The sequence below is a fragment of the Elgaria multicarinata genome, chromosome 8 (assembly GCF_023053635.1).
Source record: "Elgaria multicarinata webbii isolate HBS135686 ecotype San Diego chromosome 8, rElgMul1.1.pri, whole genome shotgun sequence".
NCBI classification, from domain to species: Eukaryota; Metazoa; Chordata; class Lepidosauria; order Squamata; family Anguidae; genus Elgaria; species Elgaria multicarinata.
Window position 1 is genome coordinate 114,721,131 of NC_086178.1, and position 15,745 is coordinate 114,736,875.

General features: G+C 43.1%; 1 protein-coding gene across 2 annotated transcripts; it reads right to left on the reverse strand.

Moving 5' to 3' along the window:
- Positions 1-1,341: 1,341 nt before the first annotated feature.
- On the reverse strand, positions 1,342-13,904 carry FBXL15 (F-box and leucine rich repeat protein 15). 2 transcript variants are annotated; one of them, XM_063131684.1, is made up of 4 exons: positions 13,823-13,904; positions 10,524-10,614; positions 7,856-8,358; positions 1,342-4,179 (listed from the first exon to the last, which is right to left on the reverse strand). In XM_063131684.1, the coding sequence occupies exons 1-4, from the start codon at positions 13,867-13,869 to the stop codon at positions 3,993-3,995; spliced, it is 828 nt and encodes a 275-aa protein (XP_062987754.1). In that variant the 5' UTR covers positions 13,870-13,904; the 3' UTR covers positions 1,342-3,992. The 2 variants fall into 2 exon arrangements, with proteins under 2 accessions (XP_062987754.1, XP_062987753.1); XM_063131683.1 differs by having other exon boundaries at positions 10,455-10,614.
- Between the last annotated feature and the right edge of the window lie 1,841 nt (positions 13,905-15,745).

A 15,745-nucleotide genomic window follows, 5' to 3' on the forward strand; every position in this document is an offset into this window, starting at 1 on the left:
TTATTTTGGGTCCTGATTTCTGTGGCCATGAAAAATAGTTCTTGATCATCCTCTCCGTGGTACCTGAACACTGCTAATATGTCTCCACTCAGTCTTGTTTTCTCCAGACTGAACATCCCAAGTTCCTTCAGCCTGTCTTCATAGGGCATGTCCTCAAGACCCTGTATCATCTTTGTTGCCCTCCTCTGAACCTGTTCTAACCTGTCAATGTCCTTCTACATGTCATAAAAGCAACAGGGGAAATTCTCTTCAAGCAGTCTGCTCCCCACATGAGATTTTACATATTGCATAGTACAAAGCTGACATGTTTGAGTTGCCCTGGAGTACTGGGGAGTGCATTTAGCAGGGCTTAAATACTTCTAGAATTTTCTCCACCATTCCTGTTGAATACCTATTTTCATTCCTGAATGCACTTGCAAAACATACAGGATTGCCCTAAACATGAATGTTTCTTCAAACATGCACATTTAGGGCAATCCTGTATGTTTTGCAAGTTTTGTGTTGCCTTCTGTCTCTGATTGGATCTACTGGATAATCGAAAATAGCTACACTACTTGTAGTCAGAACAGCCACCTTAGTGATGAGCTGAAGTATGTGAGACTGTTAAAAGTGGGATGTTTCTAGCTTGGACATTGAGGCAGCTAAGCAAAGCTTTTTGAACACTGACTACTAACCTACAGTAGAGCAAAGAAGTGCGACATTCTGGTGCCACAACTAGTTACAGAACTACCCATCATCACCCTTTGGTTCAAGTGTCTTCTGCTCTGTGTTTCGGAAAAATACATTGCATAAGAAAGACTCCTACTTTAGTTAGGTGCTGCCTCAAGACATGGATTGTGTGCATTCATTGCAAGTCTTGTGCATTCATTGCAAATCCTTCATTCTAGTCCTTTGGAATGGATCACAACTGAGGAGAGGAGCAAACGTGCTTCCTTGAAGCGGCTTCAGTCTCAGTTACATGCAGCAACATGTGTGACAGTAACACACTGGGTACAAAAGTAGCCAGGCTGTTTTGAGCTCTACATTTCAGGATATCTCTACACAGGACTAACTAAACCTGAAGCTCATAGGGAAGTCAACGTTGTAACTTGTATTTGAAGTATTTGATTTCTGTATTTCTTGGTACAGAAAGCAAAAGTTCAAGTACAGCAACAAGTTTCAGGTCTTAGTTTATCAAAGTCTAAAAAGAAATTTCACATTTGATTTAATTTTTTCAAACTTCAGGAGATTTAAATGTTTTTCCCCTTCCCATTTTCCTTCAGCCCCCTCCCCTAAAAAGGAACCCTCCATTTTGCTAGTCACAAGAGCCCATACTGAGTACGGTGAAGCCTAATACTGCAAAGGAACTAAGTGGGTTCTCTACACTTCTCAAAAATAACTACAAAAAAGAATGTCACCTTAAATATTAACAGATTTATAGTGGCACAAGCTTTCACAGATTAATACCACAACTAATCTGGATTTTTTTCAAAATCTTAGCAACACTTTATCTTGCAAAAGGAGGTCCAAATAAGAAGGGAATGAGCAGGGTGCTTAAGATAATTAACAGATGATCTTACAGTGACAGAGCTACCCCTTGACAACCACCACTCAGGAATGCAGGAGAAACTCCTGTGTTGTACTGGTTGTGAAGCATACTGAAATTAGGTGGTTGGAAGTTATACAGGTTCCCCATTCACTGTAGGTTGGTACTTCGGTTTCTGAACATTTGGGACAACGGAGGCCATGCCCATCAGCAATTGATTTGCATTTTCTTAGGAAGGCCAACCTCAGAAGGAAGCCTCACAAGCACTTTTGTCATGTACTGTTTGTGTTTCAGATATGTGATTGTGAATAGTGAAGATCAGAAAACATACAGGTCAGCACCCACAATGGTGGTAGGTAGGTAGCACAAACCCGTGCAAGCAGATTGCTGAAATAAGAAAAGTTAGGAAAGGTATCATCCATCCTCAGTCCTCTGAACCATTATCTACCATAGCCTCAGGCCTGGAAAACATACAAACTGTATGTGTGTAACCTGGAGAAATCTTGTCAGCAGAAGTTGGCAAATCGTACCAGAGAAATTTACTAGGTGGAGGTAAGGGCAGCAGCATAAAAGGTTGTATTGTCTTAGCTCACAACTCTAGTGTTTTGCTACCATTGACAGGAATCAAAGCCCCATTTCATGAAGAGTGTGTTCATTTCCACTAACAGAGCAGGTGCTAGCTTCATCAGGGCATTCTATTCTATGTACGTGCAGGATTTTGCAAGGTTGTTTGAATATGTCAGCAAGAGCTCCTTCAAGAACCAAGATGAGCCAGTGCTCTATTAAAGCTTTCCAGATATACAGTCAGTCGCTGAGAAATCCTTGGGACACTCGAAGAAACAAGCAGTTTGCTCCCTACTGATTCAATGAACTGCAGCTCCATGAACACAAAAACCAACTTTCAGATCACAGCATTTTAGGGGCTGAATAGAAGCAGTCCCATCCCTGAAAAGCACGGAGTTAGGGAACAAAATCCATCTAGTCCATGGGAAAGTCAACCTATGTAATTGTTCTCCAGATCACAAACATACCCCTTCCAGAATGGTATCTACTGAGCAAGTAACTTCAAAGCAAGAGAACTCTACATATTGCAAGTTACCTGGAAGGGGAAATTCCTCTTTTTCTTTTTATGGTGACCTATAAAAGAGTAAGTGTCCTGCACTGGGATTTACCCTCCCAAAGGTTATATGAGAGTTCAGCTCCACATCCTGAGCTGCTGGAGCCTCCACTATACAAGAGGAAAAGACGCTACCTCCCCAAATAAATGACCTAACTATACCCAATTAGTCACAGTAGTCTTTTTGGAACTAGTCTTGTAGATGCAGTCTAGTATTCTAAAAAATCTTGATAACCACAAGGTACTTTTCTTTTCCACATTAATCTTGGAGACTGAGGGCAGAATCTATCGAGGCATTTAGACCTAACGGGGAAGAATCTAATGGAGAAGCCCCACTTGTGGAATGAAGATTTAGCGCCTCTAGGGCAACTGGAAACAAGTGAAAGTGCTTGTTTCAGGAACAAGTCAGGTCAGCAGAGATCTCCAACCTATCCCAAACAAGCATTTCCACTCATTCCAGGACTTCTGGGAAGCACTAAATCTCTCTTGTGCAAAATGGTGGGTCCTGTTTACACAATGGAATCAGCAGGACCCACTTGGACAACAGATTCTGCAGGGCACAAGAGAATTGGCAGGGACATAAGCCCTCTGTTGGATTCCGTCCACACTTCACGTATAACCCAAAAGGTCTGCTTTTGGAGCACAAAAGAGCACAAAAGCTACTTCTCAAGCCTTTGCGTAAAACTGACTCTAGTAATTTCATTCTCACGCTCCATTCTCCCTTATAGTTGTGAGAAAGAAAAGGCGTACGTGAAAGTCTGTGTAGTTCTCCTTTAAACATACACACACAGGTGTGCATCACCTTTGTCTTTAAAAGCAGGAGGACAATGGGGGGATGCAGCTCTTCTTATCACTCTGGCACCAGAAAACTTCTACTCTGCAGCCTTTACATGCACAATGGACCATTGCAAACCTCAAAAAAGAAAGGTTCTCTTCAACTCTTAAGGAGGGTGGGGCAAGACTTTGCTAGTGGTATTAATGTCATCTACTCTCAATCTCCAGTGAGCTGTGCCTCAGATTAGATTCTTTATAACTTTTACCAACCCGATTTTCATTTATCTGTGGAGATAGATATGAAAAGGCAGTTGTAACTACTTGGGATTGGCAGCCACTTCACAGTAACAAGCCCAATCCATTTCTAGAAGGCCCTTAATCACACCAGTCAGCCATCATGATGCAGCTAAGTCATATATGGTCCATCCTAATGCAAATGTGCTTGTTCCAGTGCACACACAGGCTGCCAAAAAGGATATCAGGAGCTCAGGAGAGGCCTAACTTGCAACGATGGGACTTCTCAATAGCCGTATCTGAAAGGCACTCTCCAAGGAGCACTGCAGTGTCTTTCTTTCATTAGTTCTGGAGATTGATAAATGGGGCAAACCCCACATCCTGCAAAAGAACCAGGGCACGTTGCAGCGGAGGTTCCACATCCAGCGCCACACCACGACTACGCAGGATGCTTAGGCTGGATTCCACCACATCGTGACAATGCTTCACCTTCAAAGCACGGAGCTTGGGGCAATACTCTGCCAAGGTCCTACCAAAAGAGAACATGTAAAAAGTCAAGGTCACGGTTTCCTCGTGGCAGCATTAACTGACTTCTAGAGTAGCACTTTGAGATGAGTTGGGGAGGGGTGATGTGCAGAATCCTGCAGTTCCTGGATTCAATCCCTGGCACCTGCAGAATCCTGGATTCAATCCCTGGCACCTGCAGTTAAAGGATCTCAGGTAGCGGGAGAGCAACTGCCAGAGTAGTCAGTACTGAGTAGATCAATAATTCATCTGTTGTAAGGCAGCTCCATATGCACCAGCAAGGCTGGTAGAGATTAGGGCAGTTTAAGTTTTAAGGTTGAAACAGGTGTGAAATCCAGCTGTAAAAAGCCAGTTCTGGTACAAGAAATCTGTAATCATGTAATTAGGCAAATTTAATTTGATCGGAAAGCAGATGTCTTCACCAATAATTCAAAATCCTTTTGCTCCTATTATTACAGATCAAGGGATATGAAGCTAGGAGTAAAACCGTCGGGCGCAGTAGATGCACAGTAGGGCTATCACCACCCACTCCTCCACTCACAAGCACCACTTAAACCGTATTTGAGACTGTGACTTCCTGCAGCTCATCACCAGCCTTGTTTTATGCTGAGCATCAGTAAGCCAAAAGGTGCACATTTGCCCTGCTCCACCCCTCCACAGACAATATATTAGGCTAGAGTCCACCTGAGGCTTTTTGGGGAGAGGACTGTTAGGAGAAGCTGCTCTACCTAGGCTGCCTTCAGGTGTGTGTTGGCCCTGTCTTGCAGTCAATATATTATGCTTCAACGTGCCAGAGGTGTGAGCCTTGCTTTCGGCCAAAGGACTAAGGCTGATGGTGAAAGTGGAAGTCTAATGAACTTAGTCCATAGTGTTGAGGTGACTACATGGACTCCACTTTATATTGTTGAGGAGCTTTTAGCTTACAGTTGTTTTCTCTATTCCCCACACCTAATATATTCTATTTTAATACTTTTTTTTAGTTTTGTGTAAATGTGTTTGTGAGTTTTGGAGTGAGTTCAGAGTGATTATTTCACTATGGCAAGAGAAGGAAACTACGAATAATGTGCTTATCTGTGATTTTTCACCGCACTTTTCCTGAATTATTTTAGTTGAGTAGCAAGAGGCCTTAATGACGAAAACAAGTATGTCAGATAAGATAATGGGACAGGATGGAATAGAAGGCGAGCATGGGTAACCAGGGCAGGAGCTAAAACAAGTAGATAGTGAATTAGATTTAGAAAGTGCACCTCAGATAGTTGATTTTCTGGGGAACTCTTATTTCTGTATCTCCGTAAAAAAATTGGCGATTTCCATGGGAGGATAGCCAGATGTTTATAAGAAAACAAGAAGTATATACAGAAAAATGGCTATAAATATCCTTGGAGGGGGCTGCATGAGGTTTCCAGTAACCAGGGAAGGAGCAGGATGTTCTTTTCAATAGCACTCTTCAAATACTTAAAAGGTTGTCACACAGAGGAGGGCCAGGATCTCTTCTCGATCCTCCCAGAGTGCAGGACACGGAATAACGGGCTCACGTTAAAGGAAGCCAGATTCCAGCTGGATATCAGGAAAAACTTCCTGACTGTTAGAGCAGTACAATGGATCAGTTACCTAGGGAGGTTGTGGTCTCTCCCACACTAGAGGCATTCAAGAGGCAGCTGGATAACCATCTGTCAGGGATGCTTTAGGGTGGATTCCTGCATTAAGCAGGGGGTTGGACTCGATGGCCATGTAGGTCCCTTCCAACTCTGCTATTCTATGACTGCCTGTATCTCTCTTCTGTTCTTCTTTTCAATCTTCCATCATAGTGATTCCCACCAATTTGGATGGCTTTAAAGGGAGATCAGACAAAGTCATGGGGGATAAGGCTATCAATGGCTACTAATGATGGCTACATGCAAACTCCAGTATCAGAGGTGGTATGCCTACATACACCAGTTGCAACAGAAGTGGGAGGGTCCTCTTGCACATGTAGGATCATGAGTCAGACAACTGGTTGACCACTGTGTGAATAGAATGCTGAACTGGACGGCCCCACTAGTCTGATCCAATGCTGCTCTTCGTATGTCCCTGGCACACACTATTGATCCCTCTCCATTCCTGGCCTGTGAAAATTGGTCCAAAGTAATAATAATGCAACCAAAACAAAGTATTCTAATAAAGTACATATGTGCAATCTCACAGAACTTGCATAGTTTATTGCAGTTGAGGATTCTAGCTTTCAAGCTGCAGAACTCTGTACATTTAGTACAGCATTTCACAAGCCCTCATCTCTGGTATAACTATTGCTTTTGAGAAGCCGAAGGATTCCAAGTTCTAGATAAGTTTTGTTATCAGTATGTTTTACTTTTGATTTTTCTCCTGAGTCAAGAGTGTAAAATCACATTTTAAAATACATAATCAAATTGACCCTGCCTACAACAGACCGTACGGGAGGACTTGATGAATTTATCAAGTCCAAACCCCTGCTGAAGTATTAATCACCAAATTTGGCTTCAAGAATCTCATCTCCAAGTCTGTTCCAAGTAAAATATGCAATGTCCCAACAATTGCAGGCATTCAAGCAGCCTTTAAAAACCCATTTACAACTGCCTTTTCTTGAATGAGGATCTTCTTGGGGTACTGTAGTTAATATTTATCTGATTTTACTGTTCTTACTGGGCTGAATGCTTTGAGATTATTATTAATTATTATTTCTTGTTTTTCATCAATTGTATTTATATGATGTTCTATGGTTTTAAATTTATATTGATTTTATATTGTGAATGTATATGTTCAAAGCCACCTTGGGAGATTTGACCATAAAAGGCAGCATACAAATATTAATATATTTTTAAGAGATCTAGCCCTCCTCATAATGGGAAAAAGCCTAAGGAGGAAAAAGTTGTTTTTGCTTACTATTAAATCCATAGTGGAATGAGTATAACTGTCAGGTATCATTGCGGGGCATAACAACCGTAGAAATATCTTGAAGCAACACAAAAAAAACCAAGCTGCAAGGGTTGGCAAGTGCAATGCATTTGAATTTATCTTAATCAAGGTGTGTGCGTGTGTGTGTCTATTTACTCCTTGATGAAAACTGCTAAAAAAACAACAACAACTGCATGTTGCAGTTACCTAGAGTGCAGTCTTTTGAGTAATATTCATGAAAATGATTTTTGTGTGTTGCTTACATATCCCTCCCTATGGCTGTCATCATAGCCCTCTCCTGTCTGTTCCTCTTTTTCATTATTCTCATTACCACACCAATCCTTCTACCAAATTTACATTTTTCCAGAATGCTCAGGATTTCAGTCAAAACAAAGCATGTTAATATGCTGGCTATTCAGTGCTGAATCTCACTAGGTGCGTTTGGAGGTCTGCATACAGGCAGCAATAACTTACTGTCTTAGTAAAGGAGAGTTTATATTGATTAAAGCCAGTCAGTTGAGAGCTGGTGAGGTGTAGTGGGATAAATGACAGAGTAGGACTGGGGTGACCAGGCCTCAAAACCCCACACTTGTCTAAGCCCACTGGATAACCTTGAGCCAATCACCATCTCTCAGCCTAACCTACCGCACAGAGTTGTTTTGAGGATAAAACCATGCATATGCCACCTTGAGCTTCTTAGAAGAAAGGTGGGATACGAGTGCAAAAAATACATAAATGCCATTGCTTTACTCCCTGTGTGCATGTGTTACCTAATGGAATTGTTCTTGACCCGCAGGCAGCCCGTGAGGTCCAGGTGCTCCAGCTCAGGACAGGCTTTGGCAATCTCTTCTACTGCTGTGTCACCGACATTTGCATTGACTGCCAGTGAGAGGGACTTCAGCCTGTTGCACTTCTGTGCAAGGTAGCAGATGGCTTCATCTTTCAGCTGCCGGCAGGCCGTAAGGTCCAGAGATTCAAGCTCCTTGCAGTGGTCAGCAAGACTCCGCAGGGAGAGACTATCCACCCACTCACAATGGGCTAGAGAAAGCTGGCGTAAATTGGGGCAGCTCAGAGAGATGGCAACCAGTGCATGCCGGCTGAGTTGTACACAGCTATTCAACTCAATTTGCTGCAAAAGGTGGTTTTGACCAATCACAGGCAGCAAGTCCTTGTCAGAGAGCCAATCAGAGCAATTCCGTAAGGCCAGTTGCTGCAGCACCTCATTGTCTTTTAGTAGAATACAGAATGCACCTCTTGGAAAGTGAGGTCCAACCTGTCATAAGCAAGAAGACAAACTGGATTACTGTAGTATCTGAAACGCCTGCCAAGAGCTCTTTCCTTCCTCTTGCACCTCCCTCTTTTTATGGCCAACTAATTGATGCTAATTGGCATCGAATATATGTTTCAGGAAAATCATAAAATAAAGAGCTTTTTTTTTAAAAAAAATGTGAACACTGAGGACTTCATCCATTCTTTGCCAGCATTAAATTGGGCTTTGTTTGTCCTGGCATGGGGCTGATGGGGCAGAAATACAGTGCTGACTTTCACAACCATCTTTTAACATATCACATTGCTTTAAAAATCTGTTTTATACTAGCAGGCTGTCTAAATCATGCAAACTGGGCAACTTCATACAAATGACCAACTTAGTGTATACTATATTATTTTATTTGAAGAACAGAAGAAGAGTTTCCTTGGATCAGATGTTGGTGTGAAGTGGGCAAAGGCTGGAACATCTTTTCTTCAACAGAAAATGTATTAGAATGATCAAGGTATTCTAGAAGTCTAAAGTTCACTTCACCCTGATGTCACAACATTGGTACTACTTCTCTGACCCTGCACTTTCTGCTTTCTTCCTTCTACAATTATGTTTTGTTTAAGCACCCCTGACAATAGTATTTTATTGTTACAACTACTGCAGAAATGCTCCTAGCACTGCAGCATCTGTAGTTCCCCAATCACAGGTAAGGATTTAATCTAATTTAATAGTCCTGTTAAAAGAATGCAAACCATTCCAAACATGTCAGAAACTAGTGTTTATGGACTATGTTGATGACTTCATGATGTTGTAGGAGGACAAACCATTTTCACTATGAAGCAACTAAAGGCAGAAATTTTATCAGACCTTATTATGGCATGTGGATGCGACAATAGCAAAAGTAGCCAGACCCTAGAAATACTATCAGATTTAATTATCCTGCCCTGAAGTAATGGACCCTAATTCAACAATTCCGAAAACAGCGTAATTCAGCTCAGACCAATTTGGAGGCCACCTGCTTTGACTTGGAAATCCAAATCCTCATGCAACCCATTGACTATCATTAGAAATCAGTGAATGAACATAACTTTTTGAATGGAATTTGAAGGCATAGTGACCTCTTATGAGGGGATTATGCATGCCAAATTTCAGACAAATAGAGCTTTGTACTATGGGCCTTTAAATGTTGACTTTTTTAAAAAAAGCGGGGGGGGACTGCTGTTATAACCTTTTGTTCTTGGCAGAAATAGACAGAATTTGCAGGAATAGTTGCCCCTTCTGCAGGGATCATGCCTGCCAAGTTTCAGGTGGATAGGTTTGAGGAGCTTTGTGCAAGAGCAACCATTACAGCTTGGAGGTTTCAAAAAAAGAATGTGCTTATACTCCAGGTTTTTTGCCATGAAAGTGACACACAGCATAGAGATAGCCGGCTTCTGCAAAGGCAAGTCCTATTTCACTAATCTAGAATCCTCTGAGAGTGCCAATGTAGACAGGGCTTTGGATAAAGTTCCTCACCAAAGACTTCTGAACAAACTTAGCAGTCATGGAATAAGAGGAGAGGTCCTCTTATGGATCAGTAACTGGTTAAAGAACAGAAAGCAGAAAACAGGAATAAATGGTCAATTCTCCTGATGGAGGGAAGTAAATCATGGGATCCTATGGGGATCGGTATTGGGACCAGTGTTCCCCACGCAGACTTTATGTTTGGACACCTGTATTGCTCATCTCTGCAATAAAAATATTTTCAGGTGTGAAAACTTCTATATACCCAAATATCACTGTGAAGAGCGATGACTAAACTACACTGAAATCAGAGATATAGGAACTGACTTCTTTTCTTAAGAGTAATTTTTCTCTCTCCTCTGCTTCCTTTTACACATTCATTATTGAATGAAATCACTGCTGAAGCTCAAAACCTTTTAGCCCCTCCACAAGTTAGTTTGGGCGAGAAAAGTCTCTCCACCTAGTTTGACCCAAGGACTCTAAAACTGCACATAGAGAATGGTAACTCAATACCCCCTTGGTTTCAGTTTATTACAATTTAGTCGTCAGCCACATCCACTCTGCATTGGACTGAATACAGGTACACACACACACACAATTCATAATACCTGGCTAGAATCAAAACAGCGCATGTTGGTGAGGTAAAGCTGGATTAGAGTCTGGAATGCCTTGCTGACCCTCTGCAGGCTCAAGAGTTGCTTCAGAGGTAGATATGACAGAACATGGGGAAAGAGGACATCCTCCCAGGGCAGATCCAAAAACTGTTTTCTGGAATAAAAAACAAAGTCAGTCAAAACAGCAGTCACACAGAAAGGCAGAATAGGGTATGACTGGCCAGTAAGGGCTCTATCACACCTACTTTTTTTTCCTGGTATGCACCTGTGATTTTGACCTCCGTTTCATTAGCAGGGCAAGCGCTGATCCCTTTCACAATCGTCGCTATACATGGGGACTCTTTTTTCACTTGTTTGCTTTCCCGCTATTGCGCCCACCCCGCCCCTTCTCCCTCCACTTCATTGGTTCTTGTCAGATGATGGATGTGGGTACCTCCACTCAGGACCTGAAGTACTTATTTATACAGAGTGTTCCCAACATTGGAGTGATCACAATAGTTAAAGTTTGGGGAGTCACAGGCAGAAGTCTCCAAAGGGGAGGAAGCAAGGAGGACTTTTAAGCCAGGCACAGAGTCTTCCTGACAGCACAGGGGTAACTTTCTTCACCACCTCTTTGCTTAACGTCAAGCCAGCTTCCCAACTTTCACACACTCTTTTCCCCATGCCTTGTTGGAACATCATCACCAAAGCTGCCCCCACCCCTTCTTCAGTGTTTAAATATCGCAACGCATCCCCCGTTTTCACACTGTACATCCCAGTTATTTTATCCCCCCTCTCCCAATCCCAATTAATAACACTTAACAACATAGGATCACTGCACCCATTTTTCCCAGTCAAAGTCCCAATGAAACAGGACCTTGGAAAATCCCAGACCCATCAGCCAATGTGATGACGTAACCAAAATGCTTACAGCTCCCTCAATTTTAAAGATAAAGAGATGGAATTTGGCACCATGATAGCTCTTAAGTAAGGCTTCAGGCATGCCAAGTTTGAACGAGATCCCTTCATTGGTTACTTTTCCCTTTCAAACCATTCACCCACATAAACACACCCACACACCTCCGATTCTGCTTTAATCCACCCCTGTGCATATATGGAGGGAGCTTTTATCCTCCATAAATGCACAGGGGTGGATTAACACAGAATCAAAGAGGGCTGTGAGTGTGTTTATGTGGGTGAATGGTTTGAGGGGATTTTTTAAAAAATCATTTAAAAAAACCAACCGATGAAAGGATCTTGTTCAAACTTGGCATGCCTAAATCCATACTTGAGAGCTATCATGGTGCCAAGTTCCACCTCTTTATCTTTAAAAATGAGGGAGCTGTAAGCATTTTGGTTAATTCCCATTGACTATGATTTCATGGCAGAGAAGACTTGCTCTGCACACCCCTATTGTCTAGTTTTACAATGTTTCATCGGCTGGGTGCCATTTCTGCAGGCAATGAGGATGGGGTTGGAGCAGTGAAAGCCCGTTCAACCGACTCAGCATAAGCCAGCATGCTGGAGAAGGAGAACCACCCCGCCCTCCTCTTTCCTCAGCAAGACCTCCCTTCAAAGCACACACACCCAACAAAGGACATGGCACATGAACAGCAATATGTGGGACAGAAGAGCGCTTTAATCCCACCTGGAGGAAATAAACTGGACTTTCCCTGCTCTAAGAAAACATGAAAAATGGAGGGGAAGAGGCAGGATGACTGCAGGACAGGCACGACGTCTTGTGAGTACTGCGCTGCAAAAGAGCAAACCAAGCATGGTGAAAGTGTGATAAAACGCTGGTGTGATGGAGCCCTAAATGGCCACTATCTGTGAAAGTCCTCTGTTCTCTTACAGACTAAGTCACTGCCACATACGCTCTTCCACACCAGTTCCTGAAATATATACACTCTATTCAGGCATTAAGGAAAAAATTGTGAAGAACAGAAGAGGACACCAATTTCAGCCCCACCTCCTCCAAACCCAATTTTCCCATGTGCTACAGCCATCCTCAGCCAGATGCACATACAGTGCTCCATAAGATCAGGAACCATGAACGCATGGGGCTCCCGACTGCATAAAGTACTGTAACTGAGTTCAGCCGAACACAATTCTAATGCCACTGCACACACTCTATTAACATAGACAGATCTACGGTGAAGCCATGGGGCCGAAGGAGAGGCCCTCCACTGCCCTCCACAAGTAGAATTTTGCTTGCCTGCACAAAGCTATAGACCTAGATCCTGCTGATGTGGTTAATAAGCTTTCTTGATTAAAAAGTCTTCTAACATGAAAGCCAACAATTAAAATAACAAAATGGGAAATGGCATTATGGACCAGAATATCTTATAACTAGATACTTATAACTAGATATTTATTTACCTATTTATTTGGTAGGTCCTCCTCCTACCAACTATCTCTGCAGAGGACACCAGTGAGGGAGGAAGCAGCAGCCAGGCACCTCTCCATCGTGCCTGGGTCCAGCTCCAGCTGAGAGCCCTCTCCCTGCTGCTACCAACTGTCAAGTGTCACTGATGAACTTTGCAACTAAGATTGTAGTGCCTGAATTTCCTTTCCTTTCCCCTCTCCTCCTCCCTCCCAATCCCCTTTCCTTTTGTGTCATGTCTTTTAGATTGTAAGCCTGTGGGCAGGGACTGTCAAGAAATACTTTTGTAAGCTGCCGTGAGAGCCTCTTTTGGCTGAATGGCGGCATAAAAATGCTTAAATAAATAAATAACTAGGGTGACCCTATGAAAAGGAGGACATCTCTGCTCCCATTATCACTTCATGGTAAGTGTATCTGTGATATGCTCTTCATCACAACAGTTAAAGCTGAAGGAGCTATACTAGAATGACCAGATAAAAGAGGGGCAGGGCTCCTGCAGCTTTGACTGTTGTGATGGAGAAGGGACTTCATCAGGTGCTGCATGCAATTCAAATGACACCTGCTGAAATCCACTTTGCTATGCAACTGTTAAAGATACAGGAGCCCTATCTTCCTTTTCAGATGGTCACCCTATTACAAACCTATTAAACCCCACATCGGAATTAATACTTAAAGTAATCTCACAGAGAAAGCGATATATTAAACCATCTCATGCCATTTCTATTTCTCGGGCCCGTTCCGTTGCCTTTCCAGATGCACGAGCTGACACGGCTTTCAACGGAGCCCACAAACATCCCCACGTGCCCGTTATGCCCGAGGGACCTTCCGAGCGCGGCCGTGGCTTCAGGGGGCAGCTCCTGGCTCCAGCAGCTCGCACGACCGCCCCGGAGAAGCCGCCGGTCCCCGCTCCCCAGGGTGGGCCTAGCTTGGCCCCGAGCGGCGGCGGCGGCGGCGGCGGCCCTTCCCCACACCCCCTGCCTCGTCTCGCCTTGCCTCGCACCTGGCCCCTGCCGGCCCGGGTTGTCGGCTTCTGCCTGTGCGCTCCATTCTCCTCCACAACCGGCAGTCACCACCTTCCCCGTAACAGGAATCGCGTCAGGAAAATAGGAAAGCGGCGCCTCTTTCTTACGTCGTCCGCAGCCGCCATCTTGCCTAGCGGGATGAAAGCCCCATAGACTTCTGAAAAGGTAGAGTGATTCGTCTTAGGATGGAATCCCACGGCTCGCTCTGAAGATGGCACGCTGGGACTCAGGCTGGAATTTCAAACCACTCTGCAGTGTAGTGTAGTCGCATCATGAGAGTAACTTACAAAAAACCTGCCGTGGATCCACTTGTAAATATTTCACACTAGAGGTGGGAGGTTAATAATATCGGCAGCCAAAATTTACCTATACAAAATACGCCTCAGTCTCAGCAAAAGCCAAGCGAGCTCAGATTTCCTCTGACAAATGCAACGCTCGATTAATGGCGCGGAGAACCCTTTCGCTCTATTAACTCTCTTCTTCTTCTTCTTCTTCTTCTTCTTCTTCTTCTTCTTCGTCTTCGTCTTCGTCTTCGTCTTCTTCTTCGTCTTCTTCTTCTTCTTCTTCTTCTTCTTCTTCTTCTTCTTATTATTATTATTATATTTATTTGTATCCCGCCTTTTGCCCAATGCTGGGCAAGGCGGCTTTACAAAGTTTAAAACATACATTGGTGTGTGTGTGGGGGGGACACATAAACGTTTAAAATACACAACAAAATTATAAGACATTAACATAGATGGAGGGCCAGACTATTCTCCAAAGGCCTGCTGGAACAAAAAAGTTTTAGCCTGCTTCTGAAAGCCCATCAAGGAGGGAGCCAGCCTAGCTTCCCCGGGAAGAGAGTTCCAGAGCACTGGAGCAGCCACCGAGAAGGCCCTCTCCCATGTTCCCACCGAGAGCGCCTGAGAAGATGGTGGGACTGAAAGAAGGGCTACAGAAGCATACAGATGGATTTAATGTGCAAACTCTTTAAATGTACAAACACTCAAATTATGCTATTTATTCATTAAATATGTATCCCGTCTTTCCGCCAAAAATGGACTCGAGGCGGAACACTTCCACGTTTCACACAAAGTAAACACCAGGGAGCCTTCTCTTTATGGTATCTTTTGTGCGGAGCTGGAAATAGCTGCTACCCAATCACAGCTACATTTAAAAAAGCTGGATTTCTCCATTGGTTTCACTTCAGTCCGGAGAGAGAAAAAGGTCTGTTAAAAAGAATTGGAAAGCAGCCAAGCAACTCCTGTATTTTTAAGAAGAAAGGGTACATGAAAGCAAAAAGGGATCCTCTTGATTTCATTTTTTAAAAAGAGGACACCCACAAAACCACCTTCCAATCACAGAGGACATCTGCCTCCACAAACTGAACCCGAAAAATCACGGATCCACCACCTGTGAGCGCTGCCACAGTGCAAAAACATGGATCCGAGGCAAAGAGTCTCGTGGTTTATACAGAGCAAATCCCCCCAAATGTTAGCATATCACAGATACACTTACCATGAAGTGATAATGGGAGCAGAGAATGGGCTAATGACTTCTACTGCAAGCACCTTAAATCACTATTTAACATTTATTTATTTATTTTATTACTTTTTTATACCACCCAATAGTTGAAGCTCTCTGGGCGGTTCACAAAAATTAAAACCATGAAGAACACAATAAAACAACCAACAATCTAAAAACACAAATACAAAATACAGTATAAAAAGCACAACCAGGATAAAACCATGCACAGAAGTTGATATAAGATTAAAATACAGAATTAAAACAGTAAAATTTAAATGTAAGTTAAAATTAGTTCTTAAAATACTGAGAGAATAAAAAGGTCTTCAACTGGCGATGAAAGGAATACAGTGTAGGCGCCAGGTGGACCTCTCTGGGGAGCTCATTCCACAGCTGGG